This window comes from Furipterus horrens, unplaced genomic scaffold (assembly GCF_987537825.1).
Source record: "Furipterus horrens unplaced genomic scaffold, mFurHor1.1.pri manual_scaffold_3, whole genome shotgun sequence".
NCBI classification, from domain to species: Eukaryota; Metazoa; Chordata; class Mammalia; order Chiroptera; family Furipteridae; genus Furipterus; species Furipterus horrens.
In genome coordinates this window covers 79,369,133-79,390,196 of record NW_028327173.1, presented here as the reverse complement: position 1 = coordinate 79,390,196, position 21,064 = coordinate 79,369,133, and the positions used below count along the sequence as shown (strand labels likewise).

The 21,064-nt window shown below is 39.8% G+C and overlaps 1 protein-coding gene across 1 annotated transcript in view; it reads right to left on the bottom strand.

Moving 5' to 3' along the window:
• Positions 1-507: 507 nt before the first annotated feature.
• The window catches only part of KIF13A (kinesin family member 13A), a 215,457-nt gene continuing 194,900 nt past the window's right edge, over positions 508-21,064 (bottom strand). The window contains exons 29-42 of the mRNA XM_090269780.1: positions 20,676-20,802; positions 18,687-18,742; positions 16,875-16,999; positions 16,431-16,607; positions 15,661-15,753; positions 15,355-15,511; positions 14,912-14,985; positions 12,942-12,989; positions 11,777-11,888; positions 10,488-10,639; positions 9,869-9,973; positions 9,483-9,524; positions 3,720-4,508; positions 508-1,679 (exon numbers count right to left, since the gene is read on the bottom strand). Of these exons, the coding sequence (XP_090125906.1) occupies positions 1,653-1,679; positions 3,720-4,508; positions 9,483-9,524; positions 9,869-9,973; positions 10,488-10,639; positions 11,777-11,888; positions 12,942-12,989; positions 14,912-14,985; positions 15,355-15,511; positions 15,661-15,753; positions 16,431-16,607; positions 16,875-16,999; positions 18,687-18,742; positions 20,676-20,802 (2,084 nt within the window). The 3' untranslated portion in view covers positions 508-1,652. The remainder of the gene's footprint in view (positions 1,680-3,719; positions 4,509-9,482; positions 9,525-9,868; positions 9,974-10,487; positions 10,640-11,776; positions 11,889-12,941; positions 12,990-14,911; positions 14,986-15,354; positions 15,512-15,660; positions 15,754-16,430; positions 16,608-16,874; positions 17,000-18,686; positions 18,743-20,675; positions 20,803-21,064) is intronic.

Below are 21,064 nucleotides of genomic sequence, written 5' to 3'. Positions count from 1 at the left end.
CCTCAGTGAATGTTGGCTGCTACTACTGTTGTTTAAGCTCCAGGGACATGAGACATACAAATGTGGAAAATCAGATTGGATAATGGCAGTATTATTAAAGACAAACAACCGCTGCTTTAAAATCTGAATTAGACCGTCTGTATTCTAAAAGACACACACAATCTGTACCAATTAAATACAATTAAGTTGAAAGGGGATATAAATTACAATTTCCTTTTTTAAAACAGACAATAGTAAAATACTACAGTCAGCTCACTATACACAAAAATCATGAACAGCAGCTTTTCGTTAAAGTCTCCAATATCTTACCCCTTTACTGGTGGTAGGAACTTAGAGAAGAAAGGTACAGCGGGCTGTGCACCTTCTCTTACTCTCATACACACTTATTGCTGTACCTCCAGACTAACTGTACAGGCATCTACAGAACAGGTACATTAAGTACCTTTGTAAAAACTTCGGCACACATAATCCCCCCAATGTCTCCATTAGCAGGAGAACTGACAAATGAAGACATGGGCAGCAGGGTCACCTGTATTCAATCATCTCCTGCAAACAAGGCGAAGTGGGCACCTGTGAACTTTATAGCTCATTCCATCTCTTCAGCATTTTCCAGAATTAAGTACAATAGCAACAGTAAAAATGACACCACAATGAAACCTACCAATTTGAAACAAAACCACAAAAAGACAAAAATCAACATTCCTCCCCCATCCCAATCCAACTCTTGGTATGCCCTTGTTTTTACAGTAATACTGCTTTCCGCACTCTGCCTGCCGTGCGGGGCTGAACGAAGAGCCCCGGTCATTGTCAATGGTTATAATGCATTGTCAAGTCAGCAGGTGGCGGGCCAGGCGGAAGACCAAAGAAATCTGGCTGTGAGAGCTTTCAGTGTGCTTATGAAACAGGACAGAAGGTCAGTGCATGGCCTGGTGGCCAAGGGCAGTGGCACCAAGCGTGCAGTCAAACACATATGTACACGGAAAACAAGAGTGGACAGCAAAATCGATCAGTCATATGTAAGTTCTTTGGTTATAAAGAACGGCATTCTGGAACCTTTTCTGCAAAGAGGAATTTGTAACCTCATTTAGGCAATAAAATGTTTCATCTGCTCATGTATATAAGATCACCCAAGATGCTTTGTAACAAAGTCCAGTACCTTCTGACTTTTTTACAAACCACTTTTATCTGCATTTCAGTATGCAGTCTTATCTGTCTCGAAACAGACATATTATAGATACACATTTCATATACATAATATATATTACTTATAAAAAACACATTAGAGTATTGACTCCAGATTCTACAGTAAGAACTGATTAAAACTGTACAAGAATAAGCTTGTTTGAATCTGCGGTTTCCACACAGTAGGGTGTGTAGTAAGTGCAAAAAGAAATACTGCCACTTAATTAATCCAGGATTTTCAGTTCTCTGGCTTTCCGGAAAAAGCAGAAGTTGTCGGTTCACCTAGGTGACAAAGCACCGCTGTTTCTTCTCGCACAGGAGGGGAGGTGGTGGCCCAGGGAGTACATGGCTCCTGCACGCTAGTCTGAGGTCCTGCTGGGCCGCAGCATGTTTTAAAGATGAGGCTGGTGCTTTGGAAAGGAGACCCGAGACAAAGACACTGGGCCTGTGGAGGAAGTGCTTGCTGCCTTTCACCGAGCAGTTGAGGTGGTGTTTCCCTGCAATTCAGAGGCTATGGTGAGTTCAAGCCCCGGTCCCCACCTCCCTTCCCCACCCACAGGGAGCCACCCTCAGCCAAACTGTGCCCACCCCACACAAGGGGCTCTTCCTAAAGGGACGCACAGGATTCAGTTTAGGATGGCATCCAGTTCTAAAATTTACAGTATACAAAGGAGAAATCTAGCCCCAAGGTGAAGCTTCTAGGAAAAGTAATGGACAGTAAGACCCATTAAAAAATTGTTACTTCTGGGCCCACACGGTAAGTACTATCAGGGCAAGAACAAAAGTCAAACTTCAGTACTTAATAAAGTTCTCAAACTGTTACAGTATTAAAATAACTTACTAAAACTAAAAAAACAAAAACATGAAAGCAATAAAAAGAAAAAATATTACCATAGTCCCACATTGCCCTAGCACAACAAATACTTTTGTAAATTCCACCTTTAAACCACGATCTTTGGCAGGGACACACAGTTCAGAAGACTTTGAAAAGCAAAAGCCAGGCATTCTCCCTGTTTGTTGGGTTCCAAATACCACAGGCAGTGAAATGAGCAGCTGTCCCTCTTCCCTCTTCCACGGGCTGCGTGTCTCACAGTGCAGCCCTCGGACACTCTGACTCGCACGACTTCGGCAGATGGCTTTGTGGAAATCTTATCCCCAGGATCCATCCCAATGGAAGTAAAATCTTAGGTGTGGAGGGCAGTGGCTCCTGGAAATCTGAATTCTAAAGAGCCACCCTCTCCCAACACACCCAAGGAATTTGTTGCACATTTAGTTTGAGAAGCACTGTTCTAGGGTGAAGAATTATCTCTGGACTTCTTGTCCAAGTCCTTCTTGGACTTCTTGGAAGAGAGACTGAAAAGCTGATGTAGGCCAGCAGTGCAGATTCTGCTTAAAGATCACTATAGAGGAAGGTGAAGACTTTTAAGCAAATAAGTGCTTGGTTTGCAAGAATAGTCATGAACAACTTTGTTATTCTTAAATTGGGGAAAGAAGTCTTTTTTGTTGTAAGAGATCACTGTTTATGTTTTTGCAGTTTATGAGTATGCTATATAAATAAATACGCACTAAAAATTTAAGGGCCAGTATGGAAAACTTGGGTGGGAAAAATCCACCAATCTGAAATGGCAACTTCCTCAGCAAAACAGAGAGACTGAATGGCACCAGGAGTATCTTATCCTTCACCAAGCTGCTTTCTAGTTTGGTCAGCTCTTTGTTCTGCTAAGCGCTGGCACTACCTAACCCCTTACACAGCTGTGCTTGGCATGTGGGACCAAAACAGTGACCCTTAATGACACTCAGGAGCAGAGTGTGCAGCAGCAAGTAATCTCTTATTTATATAATTTGCTATTTTCCTTAGGAATATTAGCAAGAATCCATTTTGTTCCAATATAAGAATTAACACAACAAACCAACCTGAGTAACTGCCAAAGCCCAGCCTTCAGTTGCTCAACGAATTTCCCTTTACTTCTCCAGAGCACCTTTTAACCTCATGACTGCATTTTGTCAGTTCTATGATGCATGTTATCTTTCCCCACGTTTTAACATCTCTGACATTGGACTGTTTCTTATAATTGCTGATATAAGGTAGTTCAATTGGAAGTATTTTTTCTTAACGATACATAAAATAACAGTGTATCTAATAAGCCAAGGAATCACTGTTTTGTTGCAATATGGTAGACACTGCCAGAATACCTTGGGATGGCCAGTAATTAAACATCTCAGGGAATGACTGTAAGGATGACTGATCCTTATCCATGTGAATACTTAATTCAACAAAACCCACATGCCAGTTGAAAAAGCCACTGCTCCTGTAGATTTCATAGCTCCACTCAGAAACTATGCAGGCAGACTTGCTCACCCACGCATCGAGCACTGGGCAGCACATGAGCCTGCTCCCCAGGCGGGCACATCTTCCTTGTCGGCAACATCTGAATGACCGTCTCCTACTAAGTCACTGAGGTGAAGGGGCGCTGGGGGTTGGTGCACAATTAGGAATGCTCCCTGATAACACAAGGAATGCCTCTGGAATTGATTACCTGGTCATTCTCTGCCAAGGAATGAAGCTGGCCAAGGTCCTGTGGTTCATCTGAGACACTCTTACTGTCCCTTTTATTTGGTAGATTCTTCCTACTTGAAATCTCTTCAGCAGAATCTGCCAAACCATCAAAATCTTTCCCGTCTGACACACCCATAAACTCTGTGAAAGAATGGTCCTCCAGGACGTTTGTGGTGTGCTCTATGGTCACCTCCTTGGGGCAGAATACTCTGGCAGCCTGGCCGTTTTTGCTGGGGCAGGCATCTTGCTCTGAACATGAGCCAGTCCTGCAGGATGTTTTGGAGTTTTTCTCAGGGATGCTTTGGGATGATGGGCTCCCTTTGGCTAAGGCACTGTTTTCCTTGAGTGGCACCACAATTATCTTATCCTTTACCAAGCCTCCTTCTAGCTCTGTTAACTCTTTGTTTGAGGATGGTCTGAAATCATACACACGTGAGAGTCCAGAATGCTCACTGGAGTCTGCCTCTTTCGTCTGAATGGCTAGCTGATCTGTGCTGTCACTAGAGGGGACTGCCATGTCAGACAGAGTGGCATTGGAGGTACTGTGGGAAAAGTAGCCACTGGTAATACTGCTGGTGGTAGGGCTACGGGACACTTCTTTCTCCAAGACCCTTGAGTTCGTCAGATCTACTTTAGAAGAAAACCACTCTCTGTTCTCCAAGCTGGCGTTGTAAACACTGAAGTCAGCAAACTCCACAGGTACATAAGGTTGTGAACCTATCAGCTTCCTGTTCAGAGCTTCCAGATCATTTTCCTCTTCCTCAGAGTCCTACAGAAATGAAGCAAAAGCCAGTCACTAGCTCCTTATAGCAATTGTATTGTGGAGGCAAGTTTTAAATACTTTACTATTAAAGGCATTCACGTTTAGTGTTTTTTCTTTCTTTCTGAGTTTGGTTAAATCTTGTCACCTACTATGGACACGGGTATATTATTCTCAGAGATTTGCAAACACAAACCCATTACCTCCTAATATGAAGATTTACTTCTTCTGTGCTCACTCAGTGCTAATTAGGAACTTTTCCTCGCCTGGTTTAAGAAAAAGGATGGAACATAGTGCAGTGGACTTGAATTAGTTACTCATGATTGGTTTTCAGTTGGGATGTTGTACCTTCTCTAATTAAATGAGTAGAGGGGCAGCCAGAGAGGAGTTGCTCCTTCACTTGTTCTTACAATCTTCACCTTGGGGAGACAGTGCAGATAGGTAAGGTGATTTGTGCAATGTTTCTGAGCTACTTCATGGAGAGAGGGCAGTAAAATAAGGCCCCGGCAGCAAGAGGGCTAAGAACACAATCTCAATACCCATTCTCAGTATTATACTAAATATTGGAAGGCTGTACAGTACTAACAATCAATCTGACAATTGCAGGGGTTTTGAGAAGCACAGATAGAGGATTTGGATGGAAAGTGAGGAAGATTTAAATGGAAATCTCCTTTGTCTAATTGCTTTAGAATTCTTTATAAAGATTGGTAAATATGCAAAAGTTGGGTGTTATCAACTCCCCAATCTCTCTCTCCAGTGAATGATTCTTTATATTTTGTGGAAAACAATGTAAAATATATATAGGTATTTTACATTTAAATAAAAATAAATGATATTACTATCTAGTCATTTCTAATTAACCTCATAAACATTTGATGACCTTGCAAATATTCCTTTTATCTTTTAAAGTGTGACTTCTATTCAACAAATATTCATCTAGCATCCACTATGTGCCAGCCATTGTCCTAAGAACTGCGAATAACAATTTGAACAAAAATTGGCATGATACTTGCCCTTAGGTAGTTATGACTTTGGGTCCTTGTTCTCAGGACAATCCTGTTGTTCTGACTGGGTAGCTCAGTTGGTTAGAACATTGGTCTGACACACCAAGGCTGCAGGTTCAATCCCCAGTCAGGGCACATACAAGAATCAACCAGTGAGTGCATAAATAAGTGAAACAACAAATAGATGTTTCTCTCTCTCTCTCCTTCTCTCCCTCCCGCCCTCTTTCCTCTCTCTCTCTCTCTCAAATCAATCAATAAAAAGGTAGACAGAAATTCCCTGGAACCAAAGCATCAACCTAACTCATCAGAGAGACATATGGAGGGGAAGAAGGAGCAGGGAGAGGAGCAGAGAGAGAGGATGGGGAAGGGGAGGAAGACTACACCTCACCTATATGGCAGATGGTAGTTCACAAATCAACATAAATTTCATCTAGTGAATTTTATTGTAATATTTTCTTTTGCATCTCATCAGAGGCTAAATACCTAAAAAATAGTTTAATACTCTTCAGTGCTTCTTAGTTTTAAAAATAAGTTGAATATAAGTTATTTTAAAACATCAGTAGTTTTAATTCCCTGGCTATTAATTAAAGGTAAATACCAAATATCAGTGGTAAAGTTCCAGAAATTAGAAAAACAAATTTTTTTGGCAACACTAATCTCTTGCCCTCTTATATTTACCTGCATTCTAAATTAAGTGAGGTGTCTAAAAAATGGATGGCTAAAGTGTTCTTTCTTCAGAGTTGGGGGAATGTTTGTAAAGGAGCAAAGATTGAAAAGAACTGTCTAAATCAGTAGCCTTTGTTGATATTTTCTAGATTCTCCACTTCACTTGTTTAGATTCAAAATTGAATTATAGGTGTTTGTATCTCTTACATTTCCTTTTGACTTAAGCTAGCAAAGAAACATAATTCCCCAGGCCCAAAAGCCCCTGAGGCAGTGCATTACTAAAAAGTTAGTCATTGCAAGGAAAACCAAATGTGAAGATGAGAATTAGAACTGTGGGGCTCTTTTAATGCCTGAAATTATTTCTTCTAAAGACTGAGGAGAGGCCTGTCATCCTAAAATACAACAAATAAAATACTGTATTCAATCATGAATCTAATGTGTAGAGAAAGGTGCACATTTATCAAATTTGCAAAGATAAAAAATTATCCCTAAAGGATTAGATTTACCTTAATTAAAGTGCTGAGTCTACAAAAACTCCAAGACTTTAAGTTCAAATAGGGATCAGTACATAGTTATGTACATACTTGGGGTGGGGATGAGATGGGAGGAGAGAAGGGCTAGAGCAGTGGGGACAACTAATTCCAGAAAGAAAAGAAAATTGAGTATAGATGAAATATTTTCTAACATGTAAAAGGAGACCAACAGTTTATCAAGTTATTGTCTTCAAAAAGAAAAGAAGACGTCATTGTCTTAAACCGTCTGTTACGGGAATTTGGCTACATAGACAATTTATTCCAGAAATATTATTTATCTTTGCATCCTAAAGTAGACTAAACCAAGCACCTTCCTACTATGTCTTTAGCACAAAAAGCTGAAAAGTCTACTTAAAACTGGATCATAGAGCCAAGTTCTCAAGCTTCTCTATAGCTACAGTCTTCACGATTTGATTTTTGTAACTTATTTTATGCAGCTGATATTTACCTATAGACAAAACACTTTGATTTTAAGAAGGAATCAAAAACCACATAGAACAGTGACTGTAAGGAGTTTCACTTGATGGAAGTCATTTTCACTCCCACTATAAGTGGATCTGTATTGTGCACCAGAGAGATGGTCTCTTTTCAGAGAGATGATCATCCAAGGGCCCCCAGTACTTCTTTCCATGGTGCTAAGGGGTATGCAGCCTCTTTTAGAAACAGCAGCAGAAAGGTGACTGAAAAAACTGCATCATCTCTGGGGTCACTGGGGTCAGGTCAATTCTGCTGAGGGATGGAACCTTTGTTCTTACACTCTCATTAACTATGAGACCTTCAACAAGTCACTCAACAAGTTTTTTGTTTCTTATTATGTAAAATGAGAGAAATAAATAATATGCTGTGTATGCAAAACCTAAGAGAGGGAGAAACCATTTTCTCTCTACTTGTCTCTCTGCTTCATGACTTAGATAAGACTCCAGGGCGTATCACTGCCTTTATCTTATCTTATGTGCTTCATGACTTGAATGACTAAGATCTGATAACAAAATACTGATTTAAAGGACCAAGCATAGCTATACTTATTATGTTTTATGTAAAATTACAGGTTACTTTGGTAATCAGATGGGCTAAAAAAATAAAAAGAACAATGTCCCAATATTGCTTTTCCAAAATGATTTCAAACCCCCTTGGTCACACTGAACCACTGATTCACTCTCTGGTTTTTCACAAGTATAAAAAGAAAGTGAATTAGGAACAAAGGAATAAAGCAGGTTATATCCATTTATAAGGGGAGGAATAAAATTAAAGCTTCCTAAAGAGAAATGAGAACCTCAGGTCAAGCAAGTAATACCCTTAAAATCTACCAAAACATCCTAGAAAAACTGCTATCTGAAATAAATCAAACAGTTCAATAGCTTCAGAGATGAAGAGAGCTCAGAGAGCCAGATTTCTAAGGAGGATAGAAGCTGATCTCTCAAGCAAGCCCCCAGCAAGAAAGATGGTACCATCAAGCCCTGCTTAGTGGGCTCCACAGTGTGTTCCATCACAGAGCCTAACTGCTGCTTGAGACTTCCTGGGTCCAGAGAATCTGATTCCATCCTACCTTCTGCTAGGTGGAAGTCTTGAGATAGGTTTCACTTAAAAATATTGAAAGTATAGAAAATAACTATTAGGCAAATTCGGAGAACAATGAAACTACCTTCTTTCTGGGCAGCCCAGAAGGGCCATCCAGCTATCTTTTAATGGTGTTCTACTAATATGTATTGTTACAGTGAGTTTAAATTTAGTGCTTGTGCACTACAGTGGTAAAGGCCAGGCCAGCAAACAGATGTAATCAGCCACAGAGCCAGGGAATTTGAGGGTGACAAACTAGCCACCTGGCCTTTCCAGCCCATGCTGCAGCCCTTATTAATTAAGCAGGTCAACTAAGTGGCTGAGCAGCTCATTAAGAGTCAGAGGAGCAGCTGTTCTGCACTCTCTTCTCCAGCAGGAATCAGGATGGAGATTTAGAGCTAGAGGGACAGGGAGAACACAGAGGCACAGGCAGCAGAGAGGGACAGAGAGGCGAGGGGGAAATGGTGCCTTTTTTCCTTCCCTCAGTGCACAGGAGGAATGAGACGCTCATTTCCTAAGACCCGCTAGCACTGCAAGCATGCAGCAGAGTGGCCAACTACGTATCTGAACTAGTTAGTCTCACACGGTGTGCATAAGCAGCATATTCTAGAACCGTTAAAGGACCTCACACTAATGAGCCTCTGGAACGGATCCGCCGTGGCACAGCTGGGAAAGGAAACTTACCACACGCTGCCAACAGAGCAGCCCACACGCAAACATCAACATCGAGCAGCCCTCTCTAGCTCCGGCTGCTTTACTATTTCAAAGCCTAGGAAAAGCCGCACGAGAGTGAAAGCCCAGACACAGAACGAGATAATTCTTTCTAGGTCTAAGAATACAGCAGTTTCTGATTTGTTTTGTTTTGTTTTTTAATTGAGGTATCATTTATAATCCCAAGTGCCTGGTGTGCAGTGTTTTAAAAAAGATTTTTCAAATTTGTAATTTGAAAACCAAATGCTAAGTAATAAGGTTTTACAGGTAGAGTTTCAACCCACCTGTGATAAAATACAGATAAGCCGTCCTGAAAGTGAGACTTACACCAAGGGATGCGGGTTATGTTTAGCGAGCACATTTAAAAAGGCTATTTGGCATGTAGAGATAATGCTGACGGACGGCGATGGAATGGAGTGTGGCTGCAAACTACAGAACCATCTTGGCAACAGCACCAAGCAACATGAAAGAAGCTTGCAAGCATGCCCACAGATAAATGCATGTTTACTTACTCCAAGTAAGTGCAATTCCTCTAGGTAGATTAACTTCAGAATCTGGCCAATACATACAGGCACATCAGAAAAAGTCAATATTAGTTAAAGTGATGCCTTTGTTCCACTTTTTATAAAGTCTAGAATCATGAAAAGTGCCTTTCCCCCTTTTTCTAAGCAAATTTATACTAAGCAAAAAAATAAAGAAAGTAGAATGAACACTTAGGGGGGAAAAAACCACACACACAAGTCATGGTCACTTTCATGCAAAATTTCATCACCAATGGTCACATTTTCCTTTCTTTTTTTAGAAAAACCAAAGACCCAATACACATCTGGATGATTGTCTGTGAAAGGGCCTTAAACCCACCGCCAGGCAATATGACGAAAATGGTTCCAGAACTTACAATCTTCTTCTCACGTTTGCTATTGTGTTCTACTGGCATGCTGCTGCCATTGCTTCCTGAGGGTACAATGCAGCCAGGGTTATGTGCCTGAGATGGAGGCATGCTCTGCAAAGGTTAAGACACACAGATGCATCACACAGACGACAATGACAGCCGAGATACACATTAAGTATGTGCAAGTTAGAAAAGCAATGCAAACACTTTTATTACATGTGAGTGGTGCAGCAAACAATTTTGCAGGCTACAGTTAAAGTACTCATGAAATCTGACAAGACAACACAGATTCTCTGGCAAATAGCATAACTGTGTTATCAAATTTAAAAAATGGAAGACTTTAATATTTTCAAAATGCCTAGACAACATCTGTTTCTCACTTGAAAGACAAAAATGACTTTGTAAATCCATAGACACAAAGAATACAACAGCAATTATAACAAATAAACAATTCTATCACGACCCTGTGTGCTTGAAAAAGAGGTATTCCAGAACAGGATCCAAGAAGTGATAACCCATACACGTATGTCTACATGCAGCATCACACTTGTTAACACAAACTGTTACTTCACAGGCAACACGATTCCTTTCTATTTTACATGGTTCAGACAAGTCAAGCATTTACCTCCTGGCTTAGAAGAGGTCTTGCTTCAAGAGCTATCTTTTTCTTATGCTCCTCCTTTACAGGCATTAGGGGCTTGAAAAACTTTGGTGGCTGAGGAGAGAATGCTTTAAAGGGGCTGACTGATAAGGCATGAGGATTCTCCAATGTACAACCTGGGGAAGATAAAAAGGTAGTTTTACAGGCACAGAGCGCTTTAACCAACACACAGAAAGAAAGGTATAAACTAGTCACAGGAATATTTGGTATAACAAAGAAATTAATATGCTAATATTTGGCTAAGCATTAAAACAGAGGTAGACAAAAATGGAGATATATCTACAAAGTCACAAAGAGTCATCAAAGACATGAGAAAACAAATTTTCTACCCTCTTTTCAAGATCCAGCTTAAGTGCCACTTACCAGACCAATTTTGACTCATGCTGATTCTGTTGCCCTGAATTCTCAGAGCCCTTAATATATGCACATGCAATTTGGTACTTTATCATTTAATAACTAACTTTCTGTGTATCTCATTTCCACAGTTAGATTTTAAGATCTATGAGTGGTACCTTTTTGTGTCTTTCATTTCATATAGCAAGCAGAGGCTCAATAAATGATGACTGAATGTTGCATAAATTCTTGCAAGCCCCATTTTCCCTCAAGCCAGCCTGCTCCATGTGACTAAGGAAAGACAATCTTCTTTCTCGCCTTTGCTCATTTCTTTGGGCCTCTTCTCCTATATTTTCTCCCCAAGTCACTGATACAATGGCACTTAGGTAAAATGTAAGGTGTAAAATAATAGAACTGATTTACTTACCCATAAAATGTGTTCCCTTCATGGCACTGAGAGATTATATTTAGATAATAATGTTGTCACTAATCAAATTTATTTCTGGTATCTTTTTAAAAATTTAGGAATCAGAGATATGTTCTCCTAAAAAATCCTTTGAGCACAAAAACATGACAGAGGTGGATATTCTTTTGGTGAAGAATGAAGTCTAACCATAATGTAAGGAGATTTGTGTGTGTCTCAAAACTGACTTCCAACTAGCAAATGATGTATGAAAAGTGACTTGAAAATTCTAAAGTGTTACATAAAAGGCCTATGATTATTATTGAAATGATATATTGGATACAAAGCAAAAAGAAATCAAATAAGCGAACCCGGTATGTTCCATTTAAGCAGAGAGTTTAGGACTAGCAAACTAGAATTTCAACTTCCTCTCTTATTATTTGCCATCTATAAAAGAATTTTACTCAATGCTTTTCCTAAGGAATTATAAAGAAATAACACAGAAAAACAATCTTACCACTGCTTTCCTTACTTCTTCGGGGTGAATCCCTGGGTAAAGTTCCATAGCATGCTACATCTTGGTAACTGGAGCTGTAGTCAGACATGTCTAACTGGTTCTCTGACCAACCCTACAAGGTAAAATTATGGGTTAAACTGTAATGAAGTCCCTCTAAAATGATAAATGATGCCCAGATTTGAGGGTTTTTTTCTATTTTTTAATAAGATCACAGTATATATTCTATTTTTATTATGAAATATGTTAAACATGTAGAAAAGTCCTAAATATGGCAAATACCGTCATACCCAAAGTATACCTAGAACAAAGAAATGTTTTTATTGTATTGTTTAAGACTAAGTAAAATCATTACAAATAGAGCAACCTACATGTTCCATTAATCTTCCTCCCTCCCCAGAAGCAGCCACTTTTATGAATTTGGTGTGTATCTAAGGAGACTGAATAATTTAAAGCCCAAACTGAAACACTTTTCAGAGGGAACTGGTTCCACTGATAAGTTTTTCTGGGTAGCAGGTATAAGCTGGGACTGCCCCAGGTAAACTAGGTGATATGGTTACTCTACGTATATCTGAGATTTAAAAGTATCAAATTGGCATAAGTATTGATATCTCTGAGGAAGGAAACTCCTCTTGTATATCATATAAGCTTATTTAATTTACTTCAGCTTCTCAGGAGTTTGTTGCCTCTAAGGACTAACTTTTAAACTTCCCGAGAACAAAAGCTGTGTTTATACTCTGAATCAGCTGCAGTCCCTAGCTTGGTAACTTAACATATGATACATGGTTAAGAAATATTTCCCGAATAAGATGATTTTGCAAATGCTTTTGATTTTAAGTCTTTAATTTTAATCACTTGAAATAATTGTGATTTTGCCATGGCAGATACAATACCTTCTAAAGTCATTAATAGTTAGACCCATAAACACAGATATTTAATTATGTGGGGTATTGCCCTGGTATGAAAGCAGTATCATGCTAAGTAACAACGTGACACTCGAGTGCAGAGTAACTTCACATCAAGTATTTGAACTTGGAAGTAAACATGCAGAGACAATGATCTGCATAAGATTAAGATGGAAAGTCCAGAAATAGTAAAACCACCAAGATATTCTAACTTTCCAGACTTAGAGACTGCTAATAACCTAGCCTTGCCCACAGGTGCATACCTTATCATCTTCATCAAAGCCAGAAAGGTCTGGTCGACTGGAGGACACCTGTAAGAGATAAATGGTTTTACCAATGTGGTTTATACATTTAATGTAAATTTTATATATACATATATAAAGAAATATGATGTCACATATACAGGTGAAGCCTGGATGACCATGTCTCTTCTTTTTTTATTCCTTCCCCACAAGAAATGACTACCCTAAATTTGGAGTTTATTATTCCCAAACAGGTTTTATACAATTTCATAAGTATAAACCTATAAATAATATATAGCACTGTTTTGCATATTTTTATAATTCATATAAGTTGTATCTTACTACACATGGTCTTCTTCAATAATCTAATACTTTGTTATATTCTAGATGGACATCCAGGTTGCTTCTAGTTTGTTTTTATTATAAACTATGATGAAATAAATGTTGTTGCTGCTGCCCCTAAGTACTACTCTTTCTGCATGCTACCAGTATTGACTTGTGTATTAGTTCCTGCATCCTTCAGTTCTAAATGTATCCCATGAATCTGTGGGAATCTCTGAGCATATATTAACACATTGCGTACGGGTGGCGAGAATTCTCGTCATTTCTAAAAGGCATTTAAATTCCCCAGTACACACGTGTTAAGGCATGGAATCTTCAGCTTTAGATAAGGTATGTGCACCTTCAGCTCTGTTCTTCCACAGAGATTTCAGGGTCATCTTATCAAATCCTAAAATAAATTATGTGGGGAATTTATAGATCAGTTCATGGAGATGTGCCAATATTTTGATATTGTGCATTCCCATTAATGAACATAGTCTCTCCATGAGTTGAGGCCTTTTTTATAGTGATAACTGGATTCAGATTTCCTATTTCTTCTGGATTCCATTTTTTTTGTAGGAAATTTCCATTTTGTTTAAGCTTTTACATTTAATGACATAATATTCATGGTTTGCTCTTATGATGTCTAAATCTCTGTTCTCTCTGTTGTGATAAGGCCCTTTGTATTTCCACTATTTGTATCTTCTTTCATATTTTCTTTTCTGCCCCAATCAATGTAACTGTAAGTCAATCTATCTGATCAGTCTTTTTAAAAAAACCTGTCTTTCAGTTTTGTTTCTTTTCTATTTGATACACTTCTGTCTGATTTTTATTGAATTTATAACTCTGCTTCAATATTTATTATCATTCTTTTAAAAAATATTCTGATTTTTTCTAACTTGGAAAATTTTTATCCAAAATATTTCTCTATGAATCTCTTAAAAATAAGTAATTCCTCCTCCCCTTTTAAAAACCATAACCACACACCATTATTACATTTAAGAAGTTAAGTGATTCCTAAATAGTATCAGATATCTGGTGTTCAAATATCTCATCAACATTTTCACAATTAATTTTGAAGCCAAATTAAAATAGTTCATACATTGCAATTGGATATATTTTGTCTTTTAATTTATGAATTTTCCCTTTTCTTTAGGTCATTCTTTCTATAAAGTTTCCCAGTCAGGATTTTACTGACTGAAACCCTGTGGTGTCATTTAACATTTTCCTCTAACTATTGTAAATATTAGTAGTTAGATCTACAGTCTTGATCAGATTTAGGTTCAATTTGAGTGGGTGTGGAGGGGGGAAGAGTAGAATACTTCATAGATGGTTTTTCTTCCCTCTGTAAGACAGATGTTTTCCTCATTATTTTTCACTCTTCTTTTAGATTTGAGAGCTACAAATTTCCTAATAGCAGCTCTCACTCTTTCATCCTCTCTACTTTCTAGTAGCTGTAAGATTCTACTAAAGGCCCAGTCACGTTACACAGCTGTGTTCTCTGGTGTGCTTCCCTAGAACAGAGCAGCAGGTGTGGCACCCTGGCACGCCCACACCAGTGCCGAATGTTCCCTTTGCACCTATCAACCCTGACCTCAGGTCCCTTCATGTTTCGCAGCCCAACCCGAGACACGTTGTGCAAGCCCCAGCCCCTGCCGGGGCGCGCTCACATTGTGCACATTTGGTGTGCTGAGGCTCCGCCGCAGGTGCCGAGCTCTGGTGGAAAGTGCTTCTTTGACTGTGACTGCCTGGAAATTTGAAAATAACATTAATGTTTCTCCTAACAAAAGTAATATATATTTATTGTGGACGACTTAGAAAATACAGAAATAAAGATGATTTTGATCCTAATGCCACCTGCTCCCCCATATTTACAAACCTGGAAACTTTTTTTGTACCCACTAATTTTTTTGCTTAATCCATCAAAAGACATTTTTCATGAATAGACATTATTTGAATCTGTGTTGTTTTGTCAAAGTAACTGTTTTGTCTAATGAGATCTCCACTCAAGTTTCCCTTCTCAGAATGATTGCGAGAGAAGGTGTGTTTGGTAAGTAAATTCATCTTTGTCCATTTGGGGTGAAGGCTGGTGATGGATCCTCTGGACTATTACTTGCCTGCCGAAGCCGTTCAAGGCTCAGAATGTTCTCCACCTGCAGCACACCGCGCGTGTACTTCTCAATGTACGTTTCCCCATCTGACGTGCCTTCATTTTCGCTCCTCGCTGCCATGAGAGCCAGTGTCTCCCGGTCCTCAATCTCCTCTGTTGCCTAAATTGACAAGAAGACACTTATTATAATTTTATATGAACAGCATTTTTAAATCAAAACTGTGGTGAGAAAATGATTTAAAAGTTTTGAGAATTAACATTCTTCATTACTTATGTTGCAATCATTTAAAGAAGTAATATATATTTTACCTTTGGTATATTGGATACTATTTCATAGGTTACACCGCAGGAATAAAATATATTTTTCAATGACATTCTCCTCTTCAAACTCTGGGTGAAACTCTGGTAGAAAAGGAAAGCTGAAATAAGTGATGTGAAAATATAAGTTCAGAAAAAAATCCTTCTGTCCACCCCCAAGGGACAATGATGTCCAGTTGTCATTTGGGCAGATTATAGAACTTTTGCCTATCTAGGGGGTGGAGGGTGGGTTGGGGGGTGGTATGTGTGTGTGAGTGTGTGTCCCTGTCTGCACGGGTGCAGCTGCTTCTCTCTCCCATTTGCTACCTTTCTTCTGAGCATGGCAGGGTTTAATCAGTCTACCCTGGCAGTCAGAAGAAAACTGGAGAGGATCAGTTGTACCGAGAGTACCTCTGAGATGAGATGTGGGGAGGCGCTGGGACAGGGATTTATTGGAGCCTGCATTTTTTGTCCTGGTTTTGTCTCTAATCCTCTTGGAGCTGGCATTTAACCCTTTTGAAACAGTGAAATCTCATAACTCCACTGACTTCTAAGATTATGGGGTCTTAAATTGGTGAAGGTGGAAAAGTCCTGTGAATGACATTAATTCTGCTGTCCTCAAACCCCATTATTTTGGATAAATGGGAACCAGACTGTAACTTGGCCAGTATGGTAACAATCTGCACATCCACTGTGTTAACATTACAAAACACTGCACTTTGTGACAGAAGGAAAAACTTTGAGCTCATATATGCAGCTGCAGAATCAGGCCCTATTACTACCTGCTTGTTGTAAATATTGGCTGCAATCCGTTTTCGTAACACTAACTCCATAGCAGCCGGGTGGCTGAGCTGGACTGTGGTCTTCACTATCAGGTAAATCCTTTCATTCTGGGGAGTGACCCTATTCAAGTGAACAGAATCATGCACCGAGGAGTCCCAAGAGGCTGTGGCTGAAACCTAAAAATAGCAGGAGGATAGGGAGATGGAAACAAGACATAAGTCAGGCATTGCAGTTTTATATCACCCACTAGAGAAAGAAAATAAATGCAAGTCAACTGAATAATATTTTTCCTCCCTTTTTTGAATGACGACCCACAAGTTCTCTTTTTGAAAGTTCCCAGTCCTCTTTCCCAAAGCAGACCATCGTACTTCAATGGGAAGACAAGCCCCACAGGCACATACAATAATCTGAAGTCCTTAAAGAGAAGTTTATCAGTCAATTACCTCCTCGTCGCTGTGCTTTATGATGGGCAGGTAGAAGAACTGGCTGCCGTGCTCCTTGGGCAGGATGGAGTTCACACCCGATGCGTGGGGGCCCACCAGCTGCTCATTGGCACTGAGGTCATCCGCTAACCAAGTCCAGGGCACAGAAACAAAAGTGGGAGAAAAGTCAGTTTTTAACAGATGAAGTTTACATGTAACACATTTAAATTTTTTTTCTTTCATTCCTTATCCTGCAGTTGATATAGAGACTTCAATACTCATTCACAATAGCTTCTATCCTTTACAGAGATAACTATGGAGCCAAAAAGGTGCCTTTGTGAGTCTCCTATAAAACAGACAGAATATATCCTATATGTAGTTTTAGGAGCAAATATTTTAATTACATACACCTTAAAGTTTTTCTTTTTCTTTTCTTTTTTTAATTTATTAATTTGAGGGGGAGCGAGAGCGAGAGAGAATCATTGATGTGCTGCTTCACCCATCCGTGTCTTCATTGGTTGATTCTTGTATGGGCCATGACTGGAGATTGAAACCACAACCTTGGCGTATCGGTACAATGCTCTGACTGACTGATCTACCCTGCCAGGGCCAAAATTCTTCTGCTATCAATTCCTCCTGTAACCTAGTGTTAGGTTTGTTGTCCTACTACATAACTTGACCTAAATTAGAGAATTGAGAAGTTCAGTGATCAATTTAAAATGAAAATTCTGAGCACCTGGGAGAAATCTGATCATCTTCTACTGCTGTACAAAAGTGGGATTCATCTTTCACAAATCTCTGTCAAGTGGTTATCCAGTTTTTATGTACTTCCAATAATAAGGAACTCACCACTTCCTGAGGCACAGTCCACTTCTAGGCTTAAGAAAGTTATTTTTTTAATTCTTCAGTCTCCCCATGTCTTTCATCCATCCATTATTGGCCTTGCCTCCACAAGAGAGGTTTTGAGGCTGTGTTTTGAGGACCGTTAGGGCCCTGCAGAAGGGCCTGCCAGAGCCTGCCTATCCCCAAACTCAGCAACTCTGCTTTTGTATTCTACACACAGAGTTCCATTTAACATATCATTTTGAAAATGTATTTTATACCCTGGCTGGTGTGGTTCAGTGGATTGGGTGCCGGCCTGCGAACCGAAAGTTCACTGGTTCGATTCCCAGTCAGAGCACATGCCTAGGTTGCCCGCCAGGTCCCCAGTTGGAGGCATGTGAGAGGCAACCAATCAACGTATCTCACACATTGATGTTTCTCTCCTTCTCTTTCTCCCTCCCTTCCCCTCTCCTTAAAAATAAGTAAAATCTTTTAAAAAAATGTAAAAAAAGAAAATGTATTTTACTGGTAAAACATATGAAAACCATTGTTCTAGATTCACCCAGGTTTGATATATTGCTAAAGTACGGCCCTTAATGCAGGGTGAGTGTATGATCATGTTCTGGCATCAACTTTACTGTGGTGGGAAGCAAAGTGCACTAGGTAGAAACGCAGGTGCCTGGGCCCTTGCAAAGCCTAAAGATTCAGAATCCCTGAGGGTGATTACTTTCTCAGGTAATTTCTATGTCCGTTAATGTTGCAGAGCAATAATTGCTTTTATGTTTCTATATGAAGTTCTCAATCTTCCAACTGCTCTCTTTTTAAGATTAAATATCCACACATCTCTTCTAGTGATCTGCATGTCGTAGCCATATATATTTGGTTGGACTAAAAACGCCACCTAGATATGGCATATAAGTAATTAGAAAAGTGATCAAAATTGTGTGGATCTGAATAGATTACTAACCTTAGTTAAATGTGATAACCCTGGAACATTTGGGGTCTACTTACCATTCAAATCAAGAAAGAGAACTGGTATATGGGTTTCCATTCCAGGTGGTGGGATCCTAAATTTAATAACAAAATTTAATCATAACCAAATATGTGTTTTACATCTTGACAGATAATCAGATACCACAGAGGCATGGACCCAGAAGAGAACTATTGTGGAAATACAGGTTCTATTAATGAAATATTTTCACATTTCTTGATGTTCCTATTAACACAAACCATGGGAATTATGTAATTTATATAAAGAACTACCAGTTATATGAATTACATGTAATTAATTGAGACAAAGATTATTTGAAACCTTTCTAAAAATAATTCTAGTGACGGGAAAAAGAGAGGGATGTTGTTAGAGTGGGAATAGGGGAGAGGATCAAAAACTAGAGGAAGTAAACAAAAGAAACAATATTTAAAAGCCCCAAGAGAAAACGAAAGATGTATGAAGGGAGGCGGGGTTGTGTACAGGAAAGTCCAAAGCAGTGTTTTATCGGAAACTTGCTCGTCGGCATCGGGGTCAGCTTAAGGGCCTTTTAAAATGGAAGTCCTGGGCACATCCTTTTTCTTCCAAATCAGAATAATTAGGAAGGGGACCCAGGACTCTACATTTTACAGGTGGCTCAAGGTGCTCTGAAGTTTGGAAATGCCTCAAATGAGAGTGACTGAGGTAAAAAAAGTTTAAAGAGGGCTTCAGAAAGCAGAACACAACTGAGACTGAGCTGACTATTCATTCCTAAGTGGCTGGCTGATACACGGCCTGTGACGGCAGGGTTCCGGCACGACAGGAAAATAAGCAGGAAGAAACACCAGGTTACAAATTATGTGCCTGCGAATTCAGATTTTCTAGTTACATAATACCTTGGAATCAATTACACTTCCATTCATCATTTTAGACACATCACTAATGTTTCTACGCCTATCCAAAAGACATTATCTGGGCATGTACATTTTGTGTTCAAAAGAAATCTAATTTCTCTTAAATGCCTAGGACATAGTCTTACAATAAGATTGAGAATAAACAGCAGCAGAAGTTACCATTTAATGAATGGGCACTATGAACATGGTATTTTTAAAAATATAGCTGATCTTTACAACAGTACCAACAAGGTAGCTCCATTAACGACTAGGAAAAAAGCCTCAGAGAAGTTAAGTAAACAACACTTAAGAGCTACAGCTGGGCCCTGGCTGGTGTGGCTCAGTGGATTGAGTGCTGGCCTGCAAAGCAAAAAGTTGCTTGTTCAATTCCCAGGCAAGGCACATGCCAGGGTTACGGGCCAGGTCCCCAGTTGGGGGCATGTGAGAGGCAACCGATCAATGTATCTCCCTCACATCACTGTTTCTCTCCCTTTCTTTCTTCCTCTCTTCCCGTCTCTCTAAAAAATAAATAAATATGCTCTTGAAAAGAAAAAAAAAGAGCTACAGCTGGAAACTTTATCCAGCTCTATTTCACTCCAGAGTAGCATATCACGCTGTTTCTTATGAGCATCATGAGTGCCATCAATCAACTGACTGACCACAGTTTAGATATACAGGGATGAGCAAAAGTAGGTCACAGTTGTTCACATGGAAAATAATATAATAATTAATAAATGATAACATAAGAATAAACTCTGCTTTGTTTACTCACAACTATTACCCTACTTTTGCCCCACCCTGTATTTTCTGCCCTCTTCAACTACTCCCTGGAAATATCCTCCTTTTGAGCCAAAAAAAGAATTTCTGGGGACCAGGAAACCACGTCCAAGTTACACACACACAGGAACTGAGGAGTGTGGTACCTGACTCCTGGCCAGGCACTAAATGCTCTCTGGCTGCCTGTGAGAAGAAGCTAGCTGCGGTGGGAGGGAAACGGGAAGGCAGCACCAGAGATGGGAGCCCCTTCCCTGGGCAGCTCATGTTCCTTAGCATTTTCTGTGATAATCCTGGAAAGTCACTTGCATGATTCTTGCCACAGGCCACCTGAGCCATCCTGCACAGAACGAAGAGGGGGCTTACCAGTCAGCGGGCGCCCCAGGGATCCCACTGCCCGGGGCTGGCACCAGTACAGCGTTCCTTTCCTCAGTCAGCCCCACCCACTGCTCCACCAGCCGGGCTTCCCGTTCCACATCATCCTCAGTTCTCTCTGCGGGACAAGATGAGGGGATGAGTACCAAAGAGGGAGGAAGTACATCTTCTACATTTAAAATAGGTTATTACTTGTTAATATCCACATATGGCTAAAACATCTGCTACATTACAAAGAATCCGAGGCTTAGAAGTTCAAGCCTGAGCACACAGATGGGGTTGGAGAGGCTACGATACCAGCTCAGTGAAACAGAAACTAGGAAGAGTAGAAAGAGCAGTGGAACAGGTATAAGAAGACTTTGGTTAATTTATCGGTTCTG